Below are 23,970 nucleotides of genomic sequence, written 5' to 3' on the forward strand. Positions count from 1 at the left end.
TGCTTACATAAATGTATTTTAACAGTAGTTAAATAAATTAGAGATACCATAACTAGTAATTATTTTAAAACACGATCAGGTACACGGCTGGACTTTGCAGGAAACTCCACAAAATATAGGTAGGTACTTATATTCGTGAAACTAACGTAGGTAGGTATGTAGGTAGGTACCTACCTATATATTTTGTATTGAGTTCGCTAATTCGGTATCTCCAACCAATTTTTAGTAGAATAGTTCAGCCATACATAAGGAAAGCAGGGTGATTATAATTCCCTTTCCCTAGAAACAGTTATAAGCTATGGACGTAGCTATAACTGTTTCTACAAGACGTCGCGTCGGTCGTCTTGAACTTAGTAGGTGGTTTGCGTCCGGCGTGTTAACATGATTTACTTCAATAAAGACATCCTCTTTTGGGTACATTAGCCCAAATATTTCGAAATGGTGTCTGGCAAGTTAATTCAGGCGTCAACTCCAGTCTATGGACTCCCGTAGAAATTTTTTAAGCTTCTAGATGAGTCAATTAGTGTTTATTATAAAATTTATTTTGGACTAGTTCCGTACCTCAAAGAAAAAAAGAACCCTAATAGGATCACTTCGTAGTCTCTGTCTGTCCGTCTGCCTTATCGTACTTTTAAATACCTATCTACTTAGGTACAATTACTTTATAGCAATTTTACTTACTCAGTAATAATAATTATCTGAACAAATTGTAAACTTCAGAGTTTGGGTTGGCTAATACTTAGGTAGTTAAACTGTAAGGATATCGATTTCTAAAATTCCACAAAACGGTCTCAATCTCTATCTATTTGAGATCCGACGCTTTCCACCAAAAAATGATGCACATCGTCTATGACGCCACAGGCGTCACAACTCGCGTAAGATGTTTTTCCCGAAAACCTACAGAAATCCTAGTGCGAAAACCAAATAAATTTGGTTGGATGATAGATAGTTTTTCCGTTTTTTCCATAGTTATCATCTCTTTATGAACGAACATTTTAGCTACAAGTAGCAAAAATGTTCGTTCACGTATTCATTATCAAGGCGATATCTGCTAATATGTTGTGTACTGTACCTATCTATCTAAAATAAATATTTGGTCTCTAGCGGAAATATTTTACTCGATACCTACCAGCTAACCCGCCTCGGCTTCGCTGGAGTGCAATGTCTGAAAATCCTTTCTTAATGAGGGTCTACGTTACTGAGAAAATCCGCAAGCAAAATTTCAAGTTTTTAGACCCACAGTTAGAGGCTTTAGCGGCACGTTGTTATGCTAGCTAAGAATTTTCTCCTTTTAACCCCCGACCCAAAAAGAGGGGTGTTATAAGTTTAACGTAAGTAAAGTAAAGTAAAATATTCTTCATTGTACACCAACAAGACATAGTAATATATAAATAACATTATAGATTTATGTACAAAAGGCGGCCTTATCGCTAAAATAGCGATCTCTTCCAGTATCGACTTCTTCTTGACGTGTGTATCTGTCTGTGGCATCGTAGCTCCTAAACTAATGAACCGATTTTAATTTAGTTTTTTTTTGTTTGAAAGGTGGCTTGATCGATTGTACTTAGCTATAATCCAAGAAAATCGGTTCAGCCGTTTTAAAGTTATCAGCTCTTTTCAAGTTACTGTAACTTTTACTTGTCGGGGGTGTTATAAATTTTTAATTTACACTTGGTACACAAGCGCGTGTTCTGTATTCATCAGTCTAATAATATGTTTGTTTCCTCCTTTGTTAAAAGATTTATTATGAACTATGGAACTATGGTGTGAAAACAAATTTCGATAAAACATCAAAACAATATTTATTTATTTCTATTAGGTACACCGACTAATTAAAGTAAGGGCCGAAGTAAACCGTATACATCTTTAAATTATACAAAATAACTCCATAATATTTATACATAATGTACAAGCATAGATAAAGGTATACATATTTTTTTGCGAATTTAGTATTCCATCCGTGAAATAGTTTAGTAAACGAGCTGTAAAACTTACCTATTATTTTGTAAATTACTCAGATTATGAAATATTTTCATTTGAATTCTTTTAAAGCCTCATAAAAACCTGCGCGACCAAAGTGACTTCGAAATCGGAAAGTCAGTCATTAATTAATGGTGCCATATACTCCTATAGGCGCACTTGCACGTAGATATAGATTCGCACGTGGACGCTCCCGCATTGCGTCCCGCATCCGGCACTCATAACGCGCAGGTGTGGCCGTAGCTTTAATTTTAAGTTCGTTTACTAAAAATCAATCGAGTAGGCGAATGCATATTTATTATAATAATAATGTTTTTATTATAATAATTAATTTATACTTTTTGTAAATATTTTTTATTTCTGTATTTAAATATTTTATTCTGATTCTATTTATTTACGCGAAAGAGCAATACGCGGTTGGTATCTCTACATAGTGAGTCGATCAGTTATTACTTACCATAAAATATGAGTATCTGTATGAATGCTTGTATTTGGATGAGGAGGTGTGTAAATAATATGAGATATAATATGCTCGATCCAAATATTGTTGTTAGTTTTTTCATCGAGGCAGTTCACAAGTTATTGATATTCCGTCGAGGCGCACGGTCACAATTTTCTCGGCTGCGCATCGCTCTCAATGCACGGTAGGTAGGTAACCACTAGGTAACTAACAAAATTGAGTACACCTGCATATAGATAGCTATACTTATAATAAAACTGTAACTGGACGATTTTTAACTATACATGACTTAAAGTATATTTTGAAAATTTTAATCGGAGGAAGCATTTATTATCGATATAGAGCCTAAAATAGATTTTATAAATTATATACTATTTCAAACTACAGAACGAATTTGAACGCAATATGTCAACATATAGGCATATAGGATAGTTTTTATCCTGAAAAACAATGGGGATCATTCGAGATTAAGAATGGTAAATTTTGACAATGTTATTCCACAACTCCGTCAAATGTTAACCGATTTTGATAATTCTTCTTCCTTTACACAAATTTTATTATCAGGTATACCTCATATTATAAAAGTGAAGATCTAATGAATACATTCGGAGCTGGTGGACGGAATTCCTCAACGAGTAAAAGCAAATCGATGGTGGCCAGTGCAATTAAGCTTAGTAAAAAAAGACTTTGATCATACATCATATTATAATATTCCCTATATAATTTTGGTTCAACTTCAGTAAAAGAAATGAGTACCTTTTCTCAGTGCAAATAAATACCGGGTCTTACTATCACGAAGAAGAGTTTTTAATGAATTGTAATATGTATATCATGTTTATTCATAGAATAGGTAAGCCCACCCGGAAGCCGGGGTGGATCAATTAGTCTGAAAACAGCGAAATTGCGGCTATGTTATAACAAATCTTTTTTGTAAATAATACCTATGGTCGCTATTTAAAATATTTATATAGAAACTAATGATACTAAACGATTTAAATGCAAAAGTCTAGGTTTTGTAAGACGATTTATCTAAAGTTAGTCTTTTTAATGAAAGATGATAATTTTGAATAGCTAGATTTAAACGAAATAATAATAATTAAACTTATGGTGTTTCACAACCTATTTTGTTCACTACGCCGGAAACATAGTGAATTGAATAATAATTCTACCAATAAGGTCAGACCACACCACAAAGCAGTTTAACAAACCTTTTCTTTTGCATTAAATAGTCGGTTTGATTGTTAAATGTAGTTAGCCACCATAATCTACTTATGTATAACTGTGTTACATATATAAGTATATTAGTAATTATTCACAAACAATAAAATATACCTACTATATTAATGGCAGTTTCTAGTTATATGATTATTCTAAAAATTACATCAGCTAATTAATACATCATTATGTAAAATAAGCAAATTTTCTTTTATGTAAATAAGAATCAGAGAAAACACGAATAAACACTAAATCAGTATATTTTCTACTTATATCTAAAGATAGATCCACACTTACGCACGCGCACGATTCGTGCACACAATATGTCATGTATAACATGCACGTGAACCGCTCGCAAACCACTCATGAACATGTCCACATTATGTTCTTATGATGCGCGTTGTGTTTCTAAGATGCGAGGCGGCTGATCCAAACTTGCGTACGCGCATAATTCGTGCGCTTGCACGTGTGGATCAGCGTTATTATTTAAAACTCAGTCGATGGGTGATTGATGGAGATTACATTAATTGTGAAAGCTGTCACATTTCATAAATAGAGAAAAAATAGAGAGTAATAATTGTAAGAATTAATTATTACTAGGAATAGTTTCATAGTTTATCATTGCTTTACAAATTAGCTAAATCCGTACTTATCCGTAATCCCTATTCCCAACAGTAAGATGGATTTTACTGTCTATCGTATTCCATTTAGTAAGTAGGTATATAGGAAGACCTCTCCTTATTGCGACCTCAGTTTCTAGTACGCACTTGACTCCATATGCCTGGTAGTAGGTACTAGGTGCGTATTAAAATTAATATGATAACTTTCATGCAATAAAATCTAAAATGTTGATATTATTAATACACTGGTGTTTCCTAGAAACCATGAAGCTCTTTTATGTTCTTTTAAATACCTCTAATTCTGTTGATTGGTCGAATAAATGTATGTAAAAATAAAATAAATATTTTCTTACCTGTAAATAATTACCTGATGATTTGTTATAATTTTATTAAACAGAGATATAATATTTAATACCACATTCATAATTTATTCTTACCATTGAACGATGTTTGACGTCATTCAATTAAGTAGGTATTTTATATTAAGTACATAATTTGGAATAAGTAAAGCATTATTTTGGAACTATTTGATTTCTATAATAATTATTATTAATCTATAAGTAAGTATTTAAATGGCGACTTACATCCTATGTTTCGCACTTTTTACTTAATAGAGTTCTTACTAATATCATTCCTATTTAATAAGTTTGTAAAAAGTTTGGAATGCGCTTTTTGATCAAAATGTCATGAAAAAGCGAATTATTATCTTCTTGGTAACAATTTTACTTATAAGATATTCATACTATATTGTAAATGCGAAAATGTGTCTGCCTGGGTGTTAGTCTGTCTCTTATATTTTTACAGTACTTCTATTCCAAAAAATATATGCATTCTTAAAAACTTAAATACACCCGGATGAAATTTAGTAATTTTTTAAATATTTGCGGTACATATTTGAAAACTGTAACAGCGAAAACCAATTAAATAAAAAAAATATACTAAAATTATTACTACTTAATATAATTAAATATAACCTTCTAATTTAATTAAGTTTTGGGTACAGTGTAGGTAGTTATTGGTAAAATTAACTGGCAATAATTTTTTTTCCCTTTTTTATGTCTAAAGTAGCTTCTATATTATTTTATTAGATCATAAAATACGTAGAATTAAGTTCAGTTTTTTCACAACCTCTCATAAATTCCGAAAAAATTTTGTTTATGATTTTATTAATGTTTTTTTTTTGTAATATAATTGCAATTTTATAGACAATGCAGCATAAAAAATATTGTTAGGTTATGTATTTCATTTTATGTTTTTAAATAATAATTATTCAAGCATAATTGTTCAAAATATTTGGTATATTTTTCATTTAAAATTGTGTAAATATAAAATTGTATATTTCAGTGTGAGTTTTTAATAAAGCTAATGCGTAAAAAATAAGAGAATAATTAAAAAAGAAAAGAAAAAGGGAAACGAAAAGAAAAAATATATAAAAAACTGTTTATTTGTACCAATACAATAATTGAAAGAATTTTAAAATATTTACTATCACTAACGTAACATAAGTACTTAAAATTTATTGAAAATCACAACAACGGGTACTTAATAATAAAATCTTTAACATGATTAATATTACATTATGACCTTTCCAAGCAAATTAGTTACGAAATGTAGTTTTTTTAATTATACTAATTAAGACAACAACAATCACAAACTCATTGCAAAGAAAATATGGTATGAAAGTTATTACTATACACAAACCTAGCATAGTATTTATCTTATTAAGAATACTTTACAAAACCCAACCGATATCAATGGAATTTATGGAAGATTTACGAAAGTTAGTTTTATTTTAGAAGACTGTAGAAAGTGAACTAAGTATATTTGTTTTTGCAAAGTTATATGCGATTGATCAAAACTGATCACGGAAAATAATGTAAACGAACGTTATGCAAAGACAATTTTTACCATGCTAGATAATAATTTCGGAGGTTCTATGTATAATATTATAGGTAGGTATACTAATTTGTAGGAATATAATATTTCCTACACAACTTTACTTATATTTATAAATTTAAGTAGAAAGTATAATTGTCTGTTTCTATATTAGTAGTAAGGCGTGAGTTATATAAATATATATTCAACAGAATTACAGTAAAAAAAACTTCTATAAAGTAAAGCCTTATCCAAACCTGCGCGACCGAACCGACTGCGAAGCGGGAACGTCATCAGCCGCGTGGTGGTCACCTCCCACGATATTTAATGGTATTATGCAAATGCACGTCATCTACGCGACAACAACAGTCGCGTGGTCGTAGACACACGTAGGTATAGATTTGCGTCGTGGACGCTTCCGCATCGCATACCACATTCCGCGTTCACGACACGCAGGTGTGGCGGTAGCTTAATAACATCTACTACATACAATTGAAATAATGGTATCAAAATCAAATCAGTCATTACTTTGGTCAAAAAATCCCTAAATCGGTTATCCGAGAATAAGAAAATATAAAATTATTAAAAAAAAAAAAATGGAAAGAAATTTCTTCCAAGAATTCATTCTTACTGAATGATTAAAATCACAATAATATCTTATTCTAAAGCCTCCATATACAATTTATATTAAGTATATCTAACCTATAAGAGATAACATGTTAGACGCTGTAAATGTCGCGCGGACTGAAGCTGGTATTTCTGGAAAATTAAAATGAAATTATTTATATATTTATAAATTAAAATGAATATAAGTACTAATAAATGTGCTTATAGTATTAATAGTTGAAAATTGTTAATTCTCTATCAATCATCAAATAAATTTTAACTGGCGAATAAATTACGACGAAGAAAAACGGTTTACGGTCACAATTATTCCTTAGGTACACCAGATAAACGTTGTTCTATCGTGGATACTTACTATTTATCTGTGATTATTTTATTAGATATATATTTTTTTGATTTGATATTTTGGCGACGGAAAAATCGCACCTAAAGTTATTGAAAAGTAAAACCTTAGCACTAACCACGTTATAACGTAACCACGTAATACAAAACTGAACTAATTTCCAAGCAAAGCGGCCTGAAACTAAAATTGAGTCCAAAGTGCGCGATTTATAGATCAAAACGGTAGGTATAATAATAATTATCACAATACCTAAAACTTACAAGCTATCATTCAGTTTTTTGCTCCTGTTGTAAAATTTTATTTCGTGTATTTTTCGCTGTTTTATTCGCCAGCTCTTCAATATTAATATCTCAAATTTTGTAAGGTTTTTCAGAAAATCTCCAAAAAATTGTAAGTTACAAATAGTTAGAAAAGCTCCAATAACATTGTAAGTTACAAATAGTGAATGTAAGTTACAGAGTAAAGTAATGTTAGTATAAAGAGATGCATACCGATTATGTACTAAGAGTATGAGATACGGCTACACGTCAGTTGTGTACCTGGAAATGGAGTTAGAATGAACCGAATAGGCTGAGCACTAGTAATATGGTCTCAGTTGGTGAGTTGTGAGTAATGATTATTACGTAACTAATATTAAAGCAATATCTGATGAAAAAAAAAGAACAAATATGAAAAATGATTAATAAAACTTCAAAAGTGATTAACCAATTTTTAATTTAATACCAACCTGGCACTTACTGGAACTATGTCGTCGTCTGAGTCAAGATCGTACGGGCCTTCACGCATGTAGCTTTTATTAGAGTAGCCTCTGACGTCCACTGAAATAATAAGTAGGTAAAAAATATTTAAAATCTAATACAGGCCTGATAAAAATCGATATCTATTGAACGTGCGAGGGTTTTTATCTAACCCCACGATTCAGATAACTTTAAAATAATATAATTAAAACCAAATAGAATTAAGTATAAATTATAAGTAAGTATAGTATAAATAATATACTAATAAGTTGTCGAAAATTTAGGAAAGCTTAGATAGAGTTTGCTTAACTAAATAATTTTGTGTATTCTGTTGTCCACAATATTATCAATAGGTTTTAATTATTATTTACCATACTTAACGTTCTTTACCACTGTCTTAGCATCAGGAATCAGAATCCAGAGTTTTAATACAAACGTATTACGCCTATTATACTATACTTTGCTGTTCTAGATCTATAAATAAGGCATATATATATCGATTTATTTCTCTATTATCTATACCTTAAAACAATTAAAATAGGAAAATTGTTTTCATTTTAAAACTGCTTAAATAAATTACATTAAAAAAACTATAAAATTGAGAAATTAATAACTTCATGTCACGCTTTACTTCATAATAATTTCAAATGTCTTTAGTTTGCGTGAAAAGATGTTTTCTTTTGCCAAAAATAGAGGCGTAATTCCAAACGTCGCGCGTCGATTAGCAATTATCACTTTAAAAGAGGGATGTTAAAAGTTTGACGTGTGTATCTGTGTATCTGTCTGTGGCATCGTAGCTCCTAAACTAATGAACCGATTTTAATTTAGTTTTTTGTTTGAAAGGTGGATCGAGCGTGTTCTTAGCTATAATAATCCAAGAAAATCGGTTCAGCCGTTTGAAAGTTATCAGCTCTTTTCTAGTTACTGTAACCTTCACTTGTCGGGGGTGTTATAAATTTTTAATTTACACTTGTTCTTACCTTTCGTGCTGTTATCATATTTCTGGTCGGCCCACTTGTAATCAGTATCGCTGTAGAGTGGCGGGAGCGTCTGGTGCGGCGTGGGATACAGATCCAGATTGCACTTCTCTTTTATGCTGTCCGTATCGCTGAATGCTGGCATTCTGGAAATAAATTATTAAAATATAAGACAACCCTTATAATATTATAAACCTACCCTTGTATGGTTAGGAAACTTTTCCCGGTTTCGTTGCATCTTGATGATTTTGAACGCTATTTTGTTCTGAAATTTCTTTTCGGATCACTTCAAACTTTTATCGGAAACAGCTCTAACAATTTGAATGAAAGGAGACTTGGCAGACACAGACTGAGGGTGTCCCCCGCACTAAAGTGCCTATAGCTACTTCAATTTTATAAATATTAGAGTGAAAAATAGAATAAAAAATAAAGTCCTGGCTAATTTGAGTTATTTTTTGCTTTAACCTCGAGGAATACTATACATGAAGGAAACATGCATAAGAAAAAAGAACCATCAGACAATTTCATAAACAATATTTTAGCGAGACACAAAAATATTTGTGAGGGGCCCAAAGTCCATGAAAAGTTGGTCATTCTCCTTTGTATTTAGATAACGTTTTACTTTCCATAATCTTAATAGTGTCCCTGAGTTCAGTCGCGGGAATTCAGGGATAACACCAATCAAATCGAAAAACACCGAGCGAAGCTTGGTCTTATACCATGACCCAGGTACTTAATTAAACGGGTGCCTAGTTAAAAAAAGGCAGACATGAATGCTTGCATTTTAGCATTTTTAAACATCTAATTTTGAAAATCCCAGTCCATAGCAATGATGAATTTTTACCTAGTGTAGTCTTCAAAGCAGCTGAAGCGCCACAGCGCGAAGGCAAGCATGGTCATAGAGATGACAACACCTCCAGCAATCACGAGCCACACTGTCAGAATACCTCTATCATTTGGCACTTGGTACTCCTGAAAAAAATAAATGGAAACATGAACAACCTTGAAAATACTAATTTTACCAATTAATTAAAAAAACTCTTAAGTTAAAAGAGAATAAAATAAAAAACCAGGTCAAGTGCGAGTCGGATTCCCACACGAATGTAAACTCTACCTATTACGGTTCATGTGATACAGCTGCTGACAGACAGACGGACGGATGAATGGAAAGCGGAGGCTTAGTAATAGACTAGGGTAAATTGACATCCTTCGGGCAAGCAAACAAAACCAGAAACAGAATATAACCGAAAATTCAAATACAAAATATTCCCATATTATAAATGCAAAGGTGTGCTTGTTTATTGGTTTGTTTATTCTATCAAACCGCTACTATTATATTATTCTGTGCTGCTACAGAGCGATCCACGTGATTTTTTGCATAAATATAGGTAGTAATAGACCTGGAGAGTAACATAGGCTACTTTTCCCACAAAATAAGGATTTTTACACGGTGGGTACCTATACTAGATGATGCCCACGCGAACAAAACCGTGGGCATCATCTAGTATAGGTACCCACCGATAAAGAATACTTAAAACAATATTAGGTATAATCTCGTATAGATAATAATAATCTCAATTCATACTCCAAAGTATGGTACCTAAGACAAACATTACCTACTACATAAATGAGCGCATTTTTTCGAAGTTATGCATGAAAAAACAGAAAAAACAAAAGAACAAAGCCACAAAATCTAAACTGAAAAGCTAGCTCGCCATTTCCGTCGCAGCGCAAAACAATTCCTCACCTACTTCGCCAGAGTATTGTGATTCTAATTCTTAGCAAAGCATTATGTGTTAGCTGAAAAGTACATTGTTCACATTTTAAGCGGCTAACGTGTTCTACCTTACTTATATATACTTTAATATTGTAAATGCGAAAGTGTATCTGTCGCACGGCCACCGATAGAAATATTAGGTATTATAAGTTTTGTCTGATATTTTTTTAGAATTTGACTACGTACGAGTTGTTACATGAAGCAGTCATCATCATCATGATCAACCCATTTCCGCCCCACTACTGAGTACGGGTCTCCTCTCAGAATGAGAAGGGTTTAGGCCATAGTCCGCCACGCTGGCCCAATGCGGATTGGCAGACTTCACACACCTTTAAGAACATGGAGAACTCTCAGGCATGCAGGTTTCCTCACGATGTTTTCCTTCACCGTTAAAGCAAGTGATATTTAATTGCTTAAAACGCACATAACTGAAAAGTTAGTGGTGCGTGCCCGGGATCGAACCCCCGACCTCCGATTAGTAGGCGGACGTTCTAACCACTAGGCTATCACAGCTTGACATGAAGCAGTAGGTAATAATAATTAGAACTTAGATTTTATAAGCTAATAGGGTCTTTAGAACAATAATTTCAAATCTAAGGCGCCGCGTCGTCCGATATCCTAATGCAACGCGAATGCGCGATGATCGCGTAATCTCGTTGTATTAGGACAACGCCTTAAAGTATCTTATAACAAAACACATATCCGAAAACCAAATAAGTTATTCAATGAAACATAAATATTACCGTGATTCCCAATGATCTCAACCTCTCCGCGTACGGCTCAAGTTGTGAATAAGTCTCCCACATGCTGGTCAGATCGGCCGCATTTAGTCTTGGCTCCCTTCCATCGTCATCATCCTCGTAGACGAGAGGCACTCCGAAACTCACTTCAACACATTGCTCGAACTTTGGCCAGTTGTGGAAGCATAGCGCTCTGCTTCTTATTTGTGTCAGTTCTAATCTGAAATTAAATTAGAAAATATTAACATACACGGCAATAATCTTAAGATATCTTTCTTTTGCGTCCCAATAGGTGCAAATTATAATATGGTGCCGTACATGGCCGTAGGCAAGAAAGAGATTTGGAGACTCCAAACAACCTCCCTTCCTTCTCACTCCCCCCTCCCTTCGAATGCAAACTCCCTTCGAATTCCCAAGCATGAAGCAAAATAAACATTTTTACCATACATTCGTAGGTACTTAAAATTGTCAATTTTTTTCTGCTAAAAAAATTCGCGCTTGCTGCATCTCGCAATATATGCAGTTAAAATATCTTAATTTAAAAGACTTTCAAAACATACAATTTTGGGGTTCGTGTATTTCGTTTCTGTTTAAAAATACTCTAATCAAACCTAAAAAAATGCGCTCCTGTTTTACTATAAAATTCTATCTTACTGGTAAATTAAAAAGACGCGCTACGAGTGAATTTCTGGTGACCTTGTTACTGAGGCATACCCAAAGTTTTAGCATATTCATAGCTGTGACTCCAATAAATAAATGGAAGAATATCAAACATGATATGATAATTCTATCATCTGTGAATAAAAACAAAATGAATTATCACATGTAAAAACGCTTCTTAGAAACTAAAACTTGGAAAATAAAAATTCTCCTTATTAGTCCAATGCAGATGTACTAAAGTGGAATTTTCTGTTTATCAAAGCCATTAAACATTCAGTCTATCTGGACTATTTCCGGCAAAAGTTGATAGTAATCTTGGCTTTATTCCAATCTTTGCTTTTGCCAAAGAACTATGTAGAAGTCCTACATATTAGATTTATTTAATAACTTGTTATTTTTAACATCAATATAAACTAAGAAAAGTGAAGAATTTGTGATTTCTTCCATAATTTTAATTTATTACGTTATTGATAAAGCACAAGGTCAATCAGATTTCAAGTCGTAGGGTCAGTTAAGGAAACAATTTGTATTTTCATTAGAATAATAAATTTTACAAGCTGCTTTATCTCGAACTCAATAAAATATTCTCAAATTGTCTCAGATAAAAAACACTTTACTGTTTTTATAAGCATTTGTTTTTTACAAACTGCAGATGAGATAAAGATAATTTATTAACGTTTTCGTTTTATCAAAAGATAGTCCCGAAGCGATTTTACAAGCCAAATGCTCGACATTTGTATCCCACTAGCAGCACCCATATTTGATTAGGGCAATTACCTCTGGTTAAAAATAGCTTTAATTAAAAGCATACCCGACGCTTCCTAACTGCACTGTTACTGTAACTTATTCCTTAAATCTAACAATGATAGAACTATTCAGTCTGTCAGTAATTTTGGATTTTACTATTGAAGAACCTGAGAACATTGTAAAATATCTACTTGGTTAACCAAAGTTTTGCAACGCAGCAGAGAATTCCTTATCTAGGTACTAAATCAGATTATGAGATAATATCCTTATTGGGACTACTAATTTTATCACAAGTGCAGACTTTATAATCCCTATTCGATTTGCATATTAAAGTGTTCTTATGAATTCGAGTTGACATACGAATGAATATTCATTTCTCAATTGCTCTTAAAAAGCATGGTTGACTGAAAGAATGGGGTTACATAATATCGTCAGAGGTTGAAAGCTTGTATTCTGTTCTTTTATTAGAATCATAGTAGTAGGTACTACGGTCAGAGAAATAGGCTGAGCTTTCGTAGATTACTCTGAACTTATTTAAGTACCCCATTGCCTAAGTAGATTTGGGGTAGTTTTTCTATGTTTGCAGTTGCGTATTATTCCCGATAATCATTGCACTGGCATAAAACAAGTATTAAAAACCGAAAGTTTTTACTGAAATATGTGTTTGCAGTTTTTATAAATGAAATTTTATGTAAGTGGCTCTATGGATGTTTTTCTATTAAATAACCCAAAAATATGAGCCACGTGTACCGTGTATGTTTTGTAGTTTATTAAAAAGAACATTGAGTTTTTTTTTTTCAATTTTGTTAAAAAAAAAACAGAAATTTTTTGAAGTGTTGGGTATCATAAAATTTATAAACAGGTTAAGAATGTCTTATGCATACGTACATCAAGTCAAAAGATTTTTTTACGCCAATCAACACAAGTAGCGTACAAAGAAAAGCAACTCAACTAATTGGATGATACTAACAATGTATAGTTATTAATAGTCTGTGAAAAATAGACTACTGCCACTACTCGTGCTTCGCCCAAAACAAAAAAAAAAAAAACAAAAACACGTGCTTGTTATTAAACAGACTATGAAGCATATGAGTTTTGTTCTCACACATGGATCAGATTTGTAAAGCGCTCTCTTCTACTCTTGTACATTTTGTACGTAAATATAATATCTTGTCTTACTCATCACCGAACACGAATTTCATACTCCATGTAAAATAAACGTTACATGTCTATGATAATATAATGTTGTTATTGAGTTAATTTTTTTTTTAAATTTTGACCTCTGAAAAAAGTCAAACAGTATTTTATTTAGCTCCATTATAATAAATAGTGCGTTTCAAGTTTGGAACATCCGCGGCGTTTGGCTAAAACCTTGCTAAAAACTATCAACCATTTTTCTTTTCTTCCAAACTGTTAACTATAAATCGAACTTTAGTTACATCACACGCCTTTACGCTAGTGTTATGTAATTTATAAAGCATAAGTTAAATCAGGCCTTTATAAATCGGGCTTTAGTCAAACGTAACTGTGTAGGTTTTATGTGTTTAGGTATTATGAAGATTATCGTAGAAAATGCGAAATCGCACTATGCATACTGTTTCGCTTATTGAATAGGTACTTTTACCAGTAAGTTCTTTTAATAAAACTATACCTGCACGGCTTTAAATATATTTTGAAAACTTGAATCGGAGAAAGCATTATTACTGTCGAGAAGCAACTGCCCACAACAGTATTTGTTTTTCATTTTTGTCTGTCTTTCTGTCTGTGCGCGCTTCACGCAGAAGCTACTGAACGAATTTGAACGCAACGTGGGATACATCATACAATTAGTTGTTAATACTTCAGGTCTATATATAGGATAATACAATATAGGATTTTTTATCCCAAAAAATAATAGGGATAGTTCGGCATAAGGAATGATAATTTTGGTACTTCGTTTTTCGTCAAATATTAATCGATTTTGACAATTTTCAAACGTTATGCTTTCAGAAGGGTCAGGTTTGTTTCATATACGTAAACTTAGTGAAGATCTGATGAATAATTGCGGAGCTGGAGGAAGGAATTTTGCAACGGGTAACAGCTTTGTATATAGATAAGCTAAGCGATCTAAACTGGTTAAAATGAAAATAAACTAGATTTTAGTAGGTAGGTACTTACCTAACATATAAGCTTCTTTTATGTTTCATATTTTATTAACTACTTCTCTGTATTATAATAATCTAACGAGTAACAATTAATAGGAAGAAAATTATTCTAGTTGAGACGGATTCGACTATTTTACCTAATTTGTACAAACTATCATAATATATTTTAACGTTAACGTTTTCTTCACTATACAGCTTAGTTTAACAAATTAGTTCTTCAATTATCATAAGAAAAAATTAGAGCTCAAAGATTACAAAGAATCGTATTTAGTTAAAATTTTAATCCAGTTTTTGCCAGTCTTTTTAATAATATTTACAACATTTTATATTTCGATATGTTTCTTTTCACTCTAAGGGGTAATGTCCGCCAATATTTCCACATTTTCATTTGAAATGAAAAATGCGAGGCTAAATCTCATACAAGCTTTTCTTCTGTAAATTTAACAGGTTTTCTTAAAACTTCTAATGGTTTAGATTTAACACAATTTGTTTTTATTGTATGACTATTTTCATTATTGTTAACGTTATGCTTTGCTTGATTAACAACTACTTTAGTCTCTTCAATTTCAGACTGGTTATTGTTATCGGCCTTCACTTGTTCACTTAGATTTAAATCTGATTTTACCATACTGTTTGAGTGTCTTACTTTACAATTATCAGCACAGTTTTTATTCTGCATTTGCGGATAGTGATGTAATATTGCAGTAGTATTAAAAGTAATTTTTCCGTACTTAACATATTCTGTAGGCCTCTTATTTTCTTGTCTACTTGTACTAGGTGCACTTATTTCTACATCAGCATTCGGCGATCTTAATCTAATGTTTTTAATTGGGCTTTCAACTGAGATTCCTTCAATAATATCTTTCGTTTCGTCTATTAGACCAAGTGCAACTGTTTTGCTACGCTTTAAATTTTCCATGTAAATATTATAACGATTCATATCTAAAGTATTGTTTTGTTTCAGTGGCAACGAATTTGGCAATTTCTTTTGAGGTTTTTCCTCGGCCGTGTATCACAACTTTTGATCATTTTGGCTCTTTGGATTACTCGATTCTTTTGCCGCAGCGCTGTCGCGCGCGGCGTTTGTTAGCTATGTCTGAGATTGCACCATCGATATACTAGTGGTCTCGGTCACAATTGTGGGAGCAGGGAACTCTTCTCTTGTAGAATCATAAATCGGAAACTCACAGCACAACATACATTTGAGAAATCTTGGAACTTCGACATAAATAGCCGGCGGTATCGGTATAAAGGGTGACGTGGACGCTTTGTAATATAAATAATCAGGGTTATCTCTATACTTTTCGTCCGCCGATCGTTCGAGTAATGGTATTCCAGATAAGAATAATATAATAGCACTCGTGAATAAAGGCGACAATATTGCAATGTACTCGATACCCTCGATAACATTCAATGATATTATAAATATACCCCACCAGAGTACAACTTCGCCAAAATAGTTTGGATGTCGGGATAGTCCCCAAAGGCCGTCGTTGCACCACCTTCCTTGATTAGCTGGCTCTTGACGAAATGCGAACTTCTGTAGATCTGCGTACGTCTCAATCAACAATCCGATTACGAACACACCCGCGCCGGCGGAGTCTAATGTTGTCATTGTTTTGGGAGCTTTCGGATATGAGTGGTGAGGTGAATTAATAATAATGACTGGCAAGCTAACAATATAGACCCATACCGCTTGAAAGGTGTAAAAAACAGCAAATCTCAAGGTGTTACTTTTGCGATCTTCGAATTGTTTATCTCTTCCAATATGGTAAATTCTGTAAATCAGATATCCAGAGAGCCTCACACCCCAAACACACACGAACGCTGTTACCATAAGTTGTCTGCTGTCATAGTTTCTTAATGTGCTTCCTCCTTGACCAAGAAAGAATGTTAACAGTGCTATTATGATAAAATTGGCACCACCAGTGAAATCTGTAACTTTGTCGCTCTGTGACAGCGAGGCGATCATGAAAAATAGTATCTGCATCGCCACCGTGACCATTGCGCTAACAGCAAAGTTGTTTCTATCTATGAGGGGCTCCATTTTAAATATTTGACACTAAATTTTGTAAATTTTGGCATCAGGGAATACTGACATCGATCTTTTGGCGCATTGCTGCATTTTAACACTTATGCTTATCTCATTTAGGTGCTATAATTGCTATTTTCACTTGTGATTAACATTTTTTATAAGGAGAACCATCGAGTTTAATATATTTACTATAAGCTTATTTTAAAGGTGATTCGTTTATTTTATACGAGACACTGTAGTTAATAGTTAAGCGTGACACTGTAAGCTTGTCCCGCACGAAAGCTTGCTACTAAAATAGACATGACGTTTCCACTGCGCATGTCAGTACCTTGCGCAGGCGCGGAACTCACTTTGAACTCAGTGATGAAATTTTATTACTTCTTTCCTGCTTCAGTTTTATAAAACTTTTACTAATACAAGTTACATACATTACCTACCTACTTCAGTACTTATAATAAAAACTATTGATATTCAAATAGTATACTTCGAAACAAGTTTTCACAAAATAACCTATTCTAACTTTGATATACTTAACCAACACAGATCGCTGTTGATGAAAAGTCGTTAAAATATGTTAAAAAAAAAATTTAAACTATTGAGAATGTCCCATTTTTTATTTTTAAGTAGCTAGAAATGATTGTTAATAGTAATTACGAGTATCATTGCGGAATAAGTCAGTGTATTATGTAATATCGTGTGTGATGTCTGGAAAATAAACTAATGATAAACTTAGCCACGACGCGACGCGGACATTATGATAAATTGGATGTATTGTATACCAGCAAACTATGTAGGTAGGTAGACGTTTGAATAATTGTATAGGTATAGGTACTTAATAATAACTTTCAAACGGCTAAACCGATTTTCTTGGATTATAGCTAAGAACACTCTCGATCAAGTCACCTTTCAAGCAAAAAAACTAAATTAAAATCGGTTCATTAGTTGAGGTGCTACGATGCCACAGACAGATGCACACGTCAAACTTATAACACCCCTCTTTTTGGGTCAGGGGTTAAAAAGGCTTAAAATTACCTTATACGAAGAAAAATACATTTCCTGTTTTAGCAAATGCGTTCGTCATTTTATAAGTCACTCAAAACAAAATAATGACGAATGAAATATTTGTGACGTTTTATTGCAGATTAAGCGAATAATATAATTGAATCATCGGTATATTAGGTATAGGTAGCATAACAATATTATAACTCATAAATATTGTCGGAATTCAAAGCAACCAACATTTTAAAATGTAGGTTTCAAAAATCTACTCATTGAAAATAATATGTTATCGTAAAATTATATCTATCTGCAAGAAGACAAAGAAAGATATATGTTACAATAAAATAAAATGATATTTTGTAACCGATAAGAATAGACGTATCTACAAATGTTAAAAAAAATACAATCGAATGTATATCCACAAACATAATATCTAATTAGTAGGTATATTGAATTTAAAAAGTTGAATATTACCTGATTTGCCAATCTCGCAAAAACTGTTGTGTATTTGGTTCCTGTGTGTAGTAATTGCCAACATATTGCAGGACTTACTACTACTCCTACTACTACTTACTAAACTAGTAGGTATTTGGTACTTTAGGGCGTCGATAGCTCAAGAATTCCGAAAGGCCGGCGGTTCAAACCCCAACCGTTGCACTATTGTCGTACCTACTCCTGGCACAAGCTTTACGCTTAATTGGAGGGGAAAGGGCAGTATTAGTCATGATTAGCATGTCTAATATTCTTTTAAAAAAAACTTACGTTGTGTTGACACCAGGATCAATGCCATTGTTGGTGATGTACGTTGCTGCCATCTCCGCTACGATCTGACGGAACTGCTCTTCGATGTGAAGGAATGCTTCTAGGGACACGCCACCAAGATTCAAGATGATAGTTTCTGGTGGTTCGGGTAAAACTGGCTCCGGTTCAGGTATCGGCTCAGGTGCCCCAGGTCTCGGGACTGTAGAAACAAATTCCAAACTGTACCTACTGTCAAATACTATAGCATGTATATCGGAAAACAACTTTCGCAAAAATTAATGTTAGAGATGTAATTATAATGTGCGTGGGCTGACGAAGGCATGGAATGATTTGCCATCCATTGGTACTCAAGAGATTAGCATAAAGCTTCATTTACACCAGAGCAACATAGTTCGACATTGTGGTATGCTCCAGGGTCACATAGTAGACTAATAATTTTAAAATATGCAGCAAGAATCATCGGTAGACTGTCGTATCGAATGTAGTATCATCAAATAGATTACCGTACGTTGCTATACACCGTAAAATTAATGTTACCTTTTGAACATGTGGTATTATCGCATCTAGTTGCTCCGGCGTAAAACAGCCTTTATAAAGAGTAATAACCGACTCGTCATGTAACTCACCGACCATCCGAACGCTAAAGCTAAAACCACGCATAACTTGTGGTCCACGTTTGGTTTCGAAGCGAACGAACATCCTGTCAACGTCGAGGAACCGATATCTTCTTTCTTTGTGTAGGGCGTACGAAAATATAAGACCAGTTGAGCCAGATTCATCAACGCCACCTGAGAAATTTTAAAAACTTTTCACAAAAGAATTGTTGCGGTAAGCTTCAATTATACGTCATTCATCATTGCGGCAGGAACTTAAAAATGTTTTGCGAAAAAACAATTTCTTATTGATTAATGAGGATTATCATGATTTGTAAAGTTCAGTAATTTCAAATTGAAGAAAAATAAAAATTTTACCTGGCTTAAAAAGAAGATAATCTCCTGCGTGGCCATTTACAACAAAATCAGTAATATTTAACTCGATTCCAATTCCATCTCCAGTGATTAACCAATCGGTAATCAAGTTTGTTGGATATGGACTAGGATAGCCAGTCGATGTTATGATAGTAGAACTGTTGACCGTTAACCATACTTTATTAGCATTTCTAACATCACTTTGAGTGATTTCAGTTATTAGATTCTGAGAAGTGAAATTTTTCATGAGGTCTTTAACTTCTGAACTGGATAAATCTTCAACTTTTGGTGTGGTTTGAGTAACTTTGTTGGTATCAGTGCTTCCTGGCTCACTTATCGAGTTTCTATTAATAGGTTGAAAAGCATCTCCAAGAACAAGATCTTGTGTAATATGTGTAGGTGCTATAGAACTGGAAATATTTTCGGTTTCATTGACTACTAAAGTTATTTCAGAATCGGTTGCTGGTAAGGCATCATGGAGATACAATATTGGTTGAGACGTAGTTGTTTCTTTATTTGGTTGAGAGTCATCTGGAAATACTTCACTAATACTGTCTAATTGTTTTTCTGTGCCTTTGTTTTTATTATCATCAGTAATTTTGCTAACTTCATTTGAAGAGGTAAAACTATTGACTGGTGTTGTATCTTCATCATTCGATTCCAGAATGTTATCATCATAATCATTTAATTTGCCCCATGTTTCACGTAATCTTTTTAGATCCGCCCTAAAATCTGAAATAGCTTGGTCTAGCGTATCTTCTTCAGTTGTTTCTTGTCCCTCTTCAATTTCTTCATTAGATTTTGATTGTTGATCTTTTTGCTCACCGCTGTTATTATTTTCTACCTCCATAGTATCCAGTGTCTCGTCTAAAAGTCTACTAGTTTCTTCAAGTATTTGTGTGAAAGCGGTTGTTTTTTCTGTATTCAATTCAACTATATCATTTGGAGTAAAATCGTTTTCAGTTTCTTCACTTAGAATAGATTTTGTATCCTCGAATATTTTTTTTTCGAAATTAATCTTACGTTCCTCAATTTCTAGCGGTGTTTCTAATATTTTGTCATCAGAATCACTTTTGATTGAGCTATATTTATCAATATTTAGAGTAGAAAGGTCGATTCCTAAATTATCGACTTCCGTAGAAGTTAGATATTCTATTTCTTTTTGTTTTCCTGTATTTTTTTCAGAGTTTGTATTAGTATCGTCAGCAACATTATTAATACTGTCTTCATTTACTTCTGATCTATTATCTTCAAACTGGTAATCGTGAATATCATAATGTTTATCTGATTCTGTAGTTCTAAATCTAACGTCACTGGGTAAATCTTCTACATATTTATTTTCACTGTTATCTTCGGTTTCTCCACCTGCATATTCTGTTGAACCAAAATTTTCATCGTACCAATCATCATAGTACCAGGAATTTTGTTCGTCACTGTCGTCCGCGGTAGCTGAAAAAGACAATATTATAATTATTAATCATACGCTAAAAAGGTATCAATCATCAGTAGCATGAGTCATGACCGTTGAAATTAACTGTAGATACCTATTTAGACTGAATTCACTAGAAGAATTACCTTTACCTACCTTATCGTAAAAAATCACAAAGGAGTTGGCAACAGGAGAAAGAGACTGAGATATCTCCAATGGAGAGATCAAACCGTCGTGTTGCGTCGTCGCGTTGCATTGGCTCTACGTATAGGAGAGAAACTTGGGATTTTGCATATAGGCTCTCTTTTTAACGCAAACCTTAAAATCGTTTCTTAGTAGGGGACTAAGAAAGGATTGTTAGAAATTCCACTGACCAAAGCCGAGACGGGCTAGCTCGTATTAGTAGGTAATTAAAATAAGCTAGTACCTATTAGTTAGTGAGAGTATAATGTTATCAAATTATTAATATGAAAATAAATTAATAACACATATTTGTATGTTTGTTACTTTTACTGTTTACTGATTTGGTTGGGAATTACTTTTGTATCGGAAAACCAAAAACCTAGGTCCCGTCGGATTTTTAAAAACCTAAGTAACTACCTATATCCAACAATCTAGTAATAAAAAACGTACATATTATAATAAAGCCATTAAGCACAACATTGCTGGTCTTCCAAGATAGTAGGTGCCTACGTATTATATTTTACGAGAAATGAAAATATATCCTTATAAAGATAATACCTACATGTTTATTCTCTCAACTAATTTTAATGTAACGAGCATTGAATTACTGGTTACGATTGTTTTCTTCAGGTTCTTGTGTTACAATTTTCGCTGAAGCAACTTTTATTATTATAAAGAGATAAGACATGTTTTCGCGTGAAATTTTAGCTATTGAAATTATAGCTGTGTAGATATTTATAAATTGTTGTTGTATTACTTCATTGTAAAGTATCCAGAAATAGGATATCTGTACCTACCTACGAGTACCTACTTGTAGAAGTGATTTGGGTCGAATATATTATTACCTACTGTCTTCTCGAAATATTATGTGAAGCCCTAGAATTTAGTTAGTTGTTTTAAAAGAACGTGCAACATCCAAAAATACTCATGAAATTTTCAGGACGTGAAGCTGAAAAATGCAAACCTATTTTTCTATCTAAATAAAGAGTACTTATAGGTAAATAAGTATCACTAGTGACTAGCGTAGTGATCTCTAGTTTAGTCTCATAAGAAAAAGCCTTTGCTCAGGAGTGAGGGAATATGAGGTTATCCGTGAAAATTTAATAAACTAGATAAGTATCTATTTCTAAATAGTAGGTACGTATATATTATGTAGTTAGGTATATAAAGTATTTACTAGCACTATTTTTGTCACATGGGCAAAAGTAAGTCACAAAAACTGGTCAATGGCGAGTCGGACTAGCACACGAGGGGTTCCGTACTATAGTACAAGAGATTTTAACACTTTTCTGTGCAACACTGCAAGTTAACGATATGTGATTTAGTAAACAAATTAATTATTATTACCTATTTATGATCACGAACACTTTTTAAGGACCCAACTATCCCAAGAAGGCAGGCCTTAGCCAACAAGAACGTTACCGGGGAAGCGGTCTTCCCCGCGCCACACCCGGGTAAGGAGGCCATGCCTTGAAGCCCGCACCCCCGTCGTAGCCTAAGCCAAACGGACAAGACCCCGCTGCTGAACACATTTTCATTTTTTTTGTGGTATAACCACAAAATGTTTTTCTGATTTTTACCTTTACTTGTGACGCTATAAGACTTACCTACCTGCCTTTCATGACTCTAGGTCAACGGGAAGTACCTACAGACAGACAGATAATGAAGTGATCCTATAAGGGTTCCCTTTTTTCGTTTTGAGGTAGGGAACCCTAAAAATGACGAGGAACATAGGAAATTTCCTTACCAAGAAAGCATTTGCATGAGGAACTACCTACAAAACAATTCCGCTAAATCAGTGATCCAATTTCGTCGCATAACCTTTAACACTATCCACGATAAACAACTCATCACTATAAAACTAAATATCTAATTAGTATTGAACATACTATGATTATTTTTTTAATCCAGGATTTTGCCCTTACCTAAATTCCCGAAAATGGCTACAAAAGCCACGCAAATCCACAGTCTCTTCATATTTTCCACCAATGCGCGTGCGCACGTCGCTACTGCGCTATGCGTGAAATTGTACTGACGAATGAGGATTAAGCATTGATAAAATCGACTAAGTACCTATGATTTAATTATTATTTACTTTACTTACAACGTGTACCAGTATATGGGTACATATTATATTACACTTAATAAGCAAGATGTAATTTAAGATTGCTTTGAAACTTTCCGCGGGCGAAGTCGCGGCGGGCATCATCTACCTACCTACTAGGTACCTACTACTTAAATAATAAAAATGTTTCTTTCTAATTATCTATCGCGATCGGTCCGCTAACCGATTTTGATGAAATTTAACTCGGAGATATTTCATCATCCTGGAGACGGATAGAGGACACCTGCTGTGAAAAGATGATATATTTCCACGGCGCAACCGCAAAACCAATTCTGGAGACAGGGACTTTTTTCAGGGCTCAGCCACTAAACCTATTTGATGAATTTTTTTTATACTTATTGTAGAGATAGCAAGCTATGTATGCTATCGTCTTTCTGGAAACGGACATAGGATACTTTTTCCCCAGGAAAACAAAGATGGTTCACGAGATTTTTAAAAATCCTTCCTTTTCTATTGGTAATAAGTCTATTTGTATATGTATACTTACCTACACTATTATCTAAATATATCGGTAAACTACCTAGGTAGGTACTGTACTATGTAGTTATATAATATATTATATGTAAACTT

General features: G+C 33.4%; 3 protein-coding genes across 4 annotated transcripts; all 3 read right to left on the reverse strand.

The window, feature by feature from the left end:
- Positions 1-5,701: 5,701 nt before the first annotated feature.
- LOC123865696 lies at positions 5,702-23,326 on the reverse strand. 2 transcript variants are annotated; one of them, XM_045906904.1, is made up of 10 exons: positions 23,201-23,326; positions 19,667-21,112; positions 19,322-19,483; positions 18,696-18,894; positions 11,352-11,568; positions 9,676-9,803; positions 8,835-8,977; positions 7,845-7,935; positions 7,609-7,656; positions 5,702-6,909 (listed from the first exon to the last, which is right to left on the reverse strand). In XM_045906904.1, the coding sequence occupies exons 1-9, from the start codon at positions 23,250-23,252 to the stop codon at positions 7,638-7,640; spliced, it is 2,457 nt and encodes an 818-aa protein (XP_045762860.1). In that variant the 5' UTR covers positions 23,253-23,326; the 3' UTR covers positions 5,702-6,909; positions 7,609-7,637. The 2 variants fall into 2 exon arrangements, with proteins under 2 accessions (XP_045762860.1, XP_045762859.1); XM_045906903.1 differs by lacking the exon at positions 7,609-7,656.
- Positions 14,953-15,852, reverse strand: LOC123865700. The gene has a single exon (XM_045906909.1). It carries the CDS (start codon positions 15,837-15,839, stop codon positions 15,315-15,317), a length of 525 nt encoding a protein of 174 aa, XP_045762865.1. The 5' UTR covers positions 15,840-15,852; the 3' UTR covers positions 14,953-15,314.
- LOC123865699 lies at positions 15,967-17,224 on the reverse strand. Its single transcript, XM_045906908.1, has one exon. It carries the CDS (start codon positions 16,944-16,946, stop codon positions 15,990-15,992), a length of 957 nt encoding a protein of 318 aa, XP_045762864.1. The 5' UTR covers positions 16,947-17,224; the 3' UTR covers positions 15,967-15,989.
- Positions 23,327-23,970: the final 644 nt, after the last annotated feature.

The sequence above is a fragment of the Maniola jurtina genome, chromosome 5 (genome assembly GCF_905333055.1).
Source record: "Maniola jurtina chromosome 5, ilManJurt1.1, whole genome shotgun sequence".
Taxonomy (NCBI): domain Eukaryota; kingdom Metazoa; phylum Arthropoda; class Insecta; order Lepidoptera; family Nymphalidae; genus Maniola; species Maniola jurtina.